We start from the raw sequence: 7,334 nt of genomic DNA on the forward strand, positions 1-7,334 counted from the left end.
CTAAAACTGGACTGGAGGGTCTAAAACTGGACTGAGGGTCTAAAACTGGACTGGAGGGTATAGAACTGGACTGGAGGGACTAAAACTGGACTGAAGGGTATAAAACTGGACTGAGGGTATAAAACTGGACTGGAGGGTCTAAAACTGGACTGGAGGGTAGAAAACTGGACTGGAGGGTCTAAAACTGGACTGGAGGGTCTAAAACTGGACTGGGGGGTCTAAAACTAGCAGGCTAGGATTTGTCATTTCACTGGCTACGGGTGTGAGAGGTGGAGTAATAAGAAGATTAGACACCTCCAACAGGATAAACCAGGTGGACCCTTAAGAGGACTGGAATATGTCCTCTGATGCAAACCCTCATAAGTCACAGTGGCATCTATCTGTTAGGACCTGGTCTTTTCTAGGTCAGGACTTTGGATCTGTATTTGTTGCACGGACCCTTTGAGCCCTTTTTGTGGTTTTTGGCTTTGCAGAGAATATGATATCAGATTATCTTTATAGACATTACTACGAATATAGACTGTTGAAGTGCTTTAACCCTTGTGTTGTCCTCGGGTCAAATCTGAACCAAATCTGACTCATTTTGAAAATAAATCTTATCAGAAAAGTGTCTTTCAACCAAATTTTCAGAAAAATAACACGGGTTGTTCCACATAAAGCTCTTCACAAGTAAATTAAATGATCAGCCCACTGCTTTCTTTAAATTTGGATGTGTTTTATTCAATTTTATAGGAAGTTTTTTATGAAAGACCATTGAACAAAGATTGAATTAAAATGTACCAAAAAAACCTTCAAAAACGTCAAAAGGCGCAGAAATAAATTGACAACAACATCAGGGGGAAAAGCACCAAAAGTTGTGAACAAGACGACCAAAACGTTGGAAAAGAGGTTTCAATTTGGACCCAGAAAAACAAAAAGTTGCACGGTCGACGGGAAGACAACACGAGGGTTAAACTGCACCCATGAATAGTCCAGCTGGGACACAGATGTTTAAGAAATGTTAATTTCTCAGATTTGTCTCTAAGCCCCCGGGTGTTTGTGCTGTAGCTTCGTTTAAAGCAACGTGATTGTCTATCTTGCATCTGCAGTGTGAGCCCACATTAGACCTTCGCTACTGTTTGGTAGCTCCTAAAACTTGTTTTATCGTGGACATTAGACAGTTGCAGAGATTTAAACTTCCTTCTTGACCTCAGAAACAGTAATTGAAAGAACATTCATCATCTTGCTCAGCAGATGGAGTTAGTTTAGTTTTTCCAGTTGCTATGGATTTGTCCTTTAAAAGTCCTTTTAAAAGCTGATTCACATCTTCATAATTACAGTTATGAAACCGGATGAAAACCTTGACAAAGCTAATTGATTTATTTAAATCTATGGGCATTAGCCAAAGAAACTGCTTCATATCTTCTCTATCCGAGGTGACTGATACTGCCTGAGCTCTTGATTTATAAAGGAAGTTCAATATCAGCTTTTGAAACATCACTCTAAGCTTTGCATAAGTCCTCCAGTTCTAGGTCAGCGTAACATTTAATTAAAGAGAATTTCTCTTGGTTTTACAGTGTGCGTTGCATTACATTTCTACTGTAAAGCACGATGACAAAGAGACAGACACACAACCACAACTTCTGATGTGGATCTTCATGCCCCCTGTCTGTGAAACTAGGCCACAAAATGGATATCATTGCTGGATAGTAGGGGTGTGACGAGACGCTCACTCCACGAGACGAGACACTTCACGAGATTGGGTTCACGAGACGAGACAAGATTTTTAAATTTTTTTTAAAGAAATCCTCAATGAAATATATGAATGGAAAATAGTTTTTTTATTCAACTGAAAAATCACAAAATGCAAAACAATTTAGGTGCATTTTGATATCAACTATTAATGATGAATGTTATTTAACTTCTTTTTTTTTTTACTATTTTAATGAATTATATGCAGTAAAGGACGTGCAAACACTGCATTTTTTTCTTACAATGTTTACATATTGTGTTCGTCTTGTCTGTCACTCTTTCGCCGTTTATCATTTCTGCAGGAAAACCAAAATGTTGCCACACAAATGATTTAAAAGTGGCAGGGGGATCTTCAATAGTAATTTCACGCTCCATCACGCTGACATCACATCGCCTCACGAGACGACTTCTCACCTCGACGAGAAATCTCGTCACGTTTTAATATCGCGAGATCTCGTAAAACGAGATCTCGTCACACCCTTACTGGATAGTGAATTCAAAATTAGGATGGATGTCAGATATATGCTCACACCTCGAACACCTGTGTGGTGTTTTTACAATATTGCAGTAGAGTCTGTAGCACGAGGAGAGGTCATAAAGCAAACTGGGTTTTAATAGCTCGGAGCTTGTAAGAACTCTCGTGCTGGTTGAAACGGGGCCGCCCAGCACATCTGCATCAGGACTCAAATACAACAGCTGACTCCCGTCATATGGAGTAAAACTCTTAACGGGGCACGAGGAAGGAGGACCCAAAACTGGAATGGGAGCTTCAAAAAGCTTTATTAAATACAAACTTAGTCCACAAAAATACAGGATAAAATACAAAGTCCACAAAATAAAAAAATGGGCAAAGGTCCGGGGGGGCAAAAGGAAAGGCAAAAACCAGCAGATGGGAAAACATCAGGTAATCTCAAGAGTGGGAAGACACAGGAAGTAGAACTAAAGACAGGACGAGACAAAAAACAAGACTATCAAAATAAAACAGGAAACAGAGCATACAGACACTCAGGGGGGACACAGGACCGGAGCAACAACACAAGACCAGGGAGAAAAGATACAAACCAGAAGAGGAAAAGAATCCAAAGCAACAAAAAAAACAAAAAAACACAACAAATACGGTCTTATTGTGCTGATGCCAGTGGATGAACGCCGCTTTCCAATCCCAGGACAGGAAGTGACTAGGGCTGGGGGGGAATCGATACAGCGTAGTATTGCAATATTTACAGTGGCAATACTGTGTCAATACACAGGCTCCAAGTATGGATCTTTTATTATATATCATATATTATATATGTGTTGGTCAGTTTGTCCTGTTCTGCAGCGATAACATTGAAGTGAGATGAACAAACAGAGAAATGTTTCTTTTTAGATGAAACAGACGTTGATAAGTTTCCTTTTGGGGACGTCAGTAGAAATTGGGAAAAATCAGAAGCTGGAAAAAAGGTTATAAATTGCTTTATATCACAGAGTATTGCAATATGATTAAAATCGCAATGATATCGTATCGTGATGATATCGTATCAGGAGGCGTCTGATTCCGAACCCTAGAAGTTTTCCATCCGGAAACCGGCATAAATGCCCCTCGGTAGCTACTGAAACAGGTTCATAATGTCAGATATAGGGTTATGATAAATGTAAATGTAAAGTATACATTATATTCAGCAATATCTATCTAACATATGCTAATATTAGCCACCTTAAGCTACTGGTCGTACCAGACAAACTTCTATCAACGGCGCATTTTAATGCTCATAAAGATACATTTTTGGCCATTTTTATGCCTTTATTGACAGGACAGCTAAAGAGATGAAAGGGGAGGGGGGGTGACATGCAGCCAAGGGGCGCTGGTTGGAGTCGAACCCCGACCCCCATCGAGGAGTACACCTTAATATATGGGCGCCAGCTCTACCAGCTGAGGCAACCGGGCGCCCTATGAAATCAACTTTTATTCATCTAATTTCTTTTAAAAGTTCAATTTTATTGCCTTTTTTACGTGAATTCCCAGTGTTGTATTTTGTCCAAGTAGTTTAAAAACTTCAGCAGCTGTGATTGACCAAGTAGACTGCGGTTTGACAGCTCTGGTTTTTAAAACTTCTTCTGTTTCTAATTAAGTTCCAGCTGGTATTTCAGATCTCATGTAGTCTTAGTTATCGTTCTGAAGTATGCAGACACCCTGGCCAGATTAATGGTATTCCAAGCACACCCTCGTCCATCCGTCTCCAGTATTTTACTTCATATCGGCTCCTTTTGGTTTGTGTCTGCTTGGTTTACGCAGCAGCTTCTCCCTGCTGTCTTTTATTTAGTTCTCCTTAACAGGGATTTAGTTTCTCTCACAGCGGGGCTTCGGGGGGGGGGGGATTGGGATTGGCGAGGGAGTTGGAAAGCTCTGTGTTTACCTCCACTTTATCCAAGAGAAGGGATTTAGTCTTCATTAATACTATTTAATAACCACTGAAAGTCATGGATAGACAGATCAAGTCTAGAAGTCGACTGAGGGGAAGTGGAGAGTGTTGTGGAGATAAAGGACTAGCCCGAAAACACGCTGTATATTTAGGATTTAACGATACATTCAACTCTTTGTGCAGGTAATCCTAGACTTAAAGCTGACAAACACACAGCTCCCAACTTATTCAGGTCTACCGTACAGTGATGGGGTTTTTCTTCACCATGTCATGTTCTCTGACCCGGATCTCTGCTCGCGGTCCACTCTGTGTCTGGTTGACTTGATTAAATCCACAGTGTAATGGGAAACAAATTATGGCTTGTGCAGCGTGATGAGTTGTGTGTGTGTGTGTGTGGTGTGTGTGGTGTGTGTGTGTGTGTGTGTGGGGGGGGGGGGGGGGGGTAATTAGTATGCTCATCCACCTCTTGAAGCAGTATGTGTACATGGCACTTCTCCCAACTCACACTCCTCCTCCCTTTTTTTTTTTGGAAGTCTCCCATGTGTGTAAGCATCATGGCCACATGTCATGTGTTGTAGTGCTATTGTGGGGGGGGGGGTGTGTGTGTGTGGTGTGGGGGGGGGGTGGTGTGTTGTGTGTGTGTGGTGTCACACAACGTAGTGATTTGTTATGTATTCATGAGTAGGTAAAGCATCGCCACCAGAGTCATCAGTCCTTGGTCTGGAAGTGATCTGTCAGTGGCTCTAATGATCTCACACACACACACACACACACACACACACACACACCAACAACACCACACACACACACCCTGTTGCTGAGTCTTCTGTCCTGTCAAGCATGCCAGAGGCTGATAACTCTCACATATGGCCTGAGGTGGGGCAACTTCCTCGTCACTACGGGCAAGTCGGGGGAGAGGGTGGGTTCCGGCTTCTCATCGAATGACCTCGAGACACCCCAAGGATATAAGATAAATATTATATATATATATATATATATATATATATATATATATAATATATATATATATATATATAGATATGAAGCATCCCTGTGACAGGACTAGCAAAACCATCACTAAAGGGGACGTTGTAGAGCGTCCTCTGGTGGACAGACTATGCAACGCCATCACTAACAGGGAAGTTGTAGAGCGTCCTCGGGTGGACAGACTATGCAACGCATCACTAACGGGGACGTTGTAGAGGTCCTCTGGTGGACAGACTATGCAACGCCATCACTAACAGGGACGTTGTAGAGCGTCCTCTGGTGGACAGACTATGCAAGCCATCACTAACAGGGACGTTGTAGAGCGTCCTCTGGGGGACAGACTATGCAACACCATCACTAACGGGGACGTTGTAGAGCGTCCTCTGGTGGACAGACTATGCAACGCCATCACTAACAGGACGTTGTAGAGCGGTCCTCTGGTGGACAGACTATGCAACGCCATCACTAACAGGGACGTTGTAGAGCGTCCTCTGTGGACAGACTATGCAACGCCATCACTAACAGGGACGTTGTAGAGCGTCCTCTGGTGGACAGACTATGCAACGCCATCAACATATATTAAAGTTCTCATGACTTAAATGTATAAAAACACAAGTTATGAAACTGCCAAAGTGTGAAACATGCCTTTGTTGTCCTGTGTTCTGAAGAGAAACGTCTGTCTCGTCTTTGTGTCTCTGTCCAGCGGGATCGGGAGGAACTGGCCCTGGGCGTCGGGGGGCAGCAGCATCCTGGCCGAGTACGGCACGCTGCATCTGGAGTTCATGCACCTCAGCAAACTCTCCGGGAACCCCGAGTTCCAACAGAAGGTAACACACAGGAGCATGGAGGAGATGAGATGGCTTCTTTTCTCAGTTAATGGCTGCATGGGCTCAGGATTTCTCACTTGCACGTTAGAAGGGTCTGTTATGTGCATAATGTACATAATTATGTATCTCATGTACATAATTATTGGTTTGAATGCACCTTAGTATCTGTTCTGACTGCACCTTATTCTCTACCGCTATTTTAAATATGGATATTTACACTCCCAACTGTATATATCTAGATATTTATATTTTTATTTATCACCATACAGGCTCTGCACACCCATATAAGCATTTATTTAATTTCATGTATATACTGTAGCTAAATATCTCGACTTTTTCCATTGTTTCTGTGCTGTTTTTATGCTAAGCTGTGATCTTTGCATGTAATTTCGTACTACATTGTACTGTGGACTGACAAATATTGAAATCTTGAATGTCAAAGGTGTTTTCCTGTAAGGTAAAATAGGTACAATCTATAAGTAGAAGTACCCCTTTACCTTATTTCCCAACAGGGATGTTGATTACGTCCCATTTATAACAGCTTCTGTCTTCCCTTAGCGTTTAACACATTAAACACATATTACACGTTTTCACCTGTGTTGTGTGAAGTGAGCTTTGTGGTTTTTTTCTTTAATCATCAGGTAATGAACATCCGGAAAGTCCTGAATCGCCTGGACAAACCCCAGGGCCTGTACCCCAACTACCTGAACCCCAACAGCGGCCAGTGGGGCCAACGTAAGTCCTCCTCCACCCTCTCATCACATCCAGTGTCTTCCTTTTTGTCCCCTGCATTTGCAACTTGCATAGTACTCAGAATTGTCACTTATCACTGCGTTATTGGCAAATAAGAGTCCAGAACAAACGCAACATTTAAATTAGTCTCACTCATATTCCCACTTTTCACTATTCTATATTCAGGGCTATTAGGAGCTTTTGCATGTCGTTTCCAATATTGCACACTGTTACTTTTAAAAAAACAAGACAATATATCAAAGAAAAGTTTTTATTTAGCTATTAAAGTAGCACATCAAACCCTCCCGTACATCCCGGTCTTCTTCCTCTGCACCCTGTGACAGTGCCCCCCCACCGGCTCTGCTGTCCCACATGCATCGCAGTCATTGTCATAAGCCTCTCCATGACTCTCACAACGATTATACACAGCAGGTCAGAACCAGAGGTTTCACCAGTCGGACATCGAGCGCCCACCGGACGGTCTGCGGCGGGGATTTTGCAAAGTGTGAATGCTCTGAAACACAAACAGTACACAGCAGACACGTTGTGGTGTGTAATCATGGTTGCTAAAGTTTGTGTACTTAATATAGCGTATAGTAAATACTGACTTTGACCCTGAACACATGCAAATGTTAGCTAACGTTACCAGGAAACT

The 7,334-nt window shown here is 42.3% G+C and overlaps 1 protein-coding gene across 1 annotated transcript in view; it reads left to right on the forward strand.

The window, feature by feature from the left end:
* man1a1 (mannosidase, alpha, class 1A, member 1) overlaps window positions 1-7,334 on the forward strand; it is a 190,749-nt gene that overhangs the window by 157,224 nt on the left and 26,191 nt on the right. The window contains exons 6-7 of the mRNA XM_032543047.1: window positions 5,822-5,947; window positions 6,589-6,682. Of these exons, the coding sequence (XP_032398938.1) occupies window positions 5,822-5,947; window positions 6,589-6,682 (220 nt within the window). The remainder of the gene's footprint in view (window positions 1-5,821; window positions 5,948-6,588; window positions 6,683-7,334) is intronic.

Source organism: Etheostoma spectabile, chromosome 18, assembly GCF_008692095.1.
Source record: "Etheostoma spectabile isolate EspeVRDwgs_2016 chromosome 18, UIUC_Espe_1.0, whole genome shotgun sequence".
NCBI classification, from domain to species: domain Eukaryota; kingdom Metazoa; phylum Chordata; class Actinopteri; order Perciformes; family Percidae; genus Etheostoma; species Etheostoma spectabile.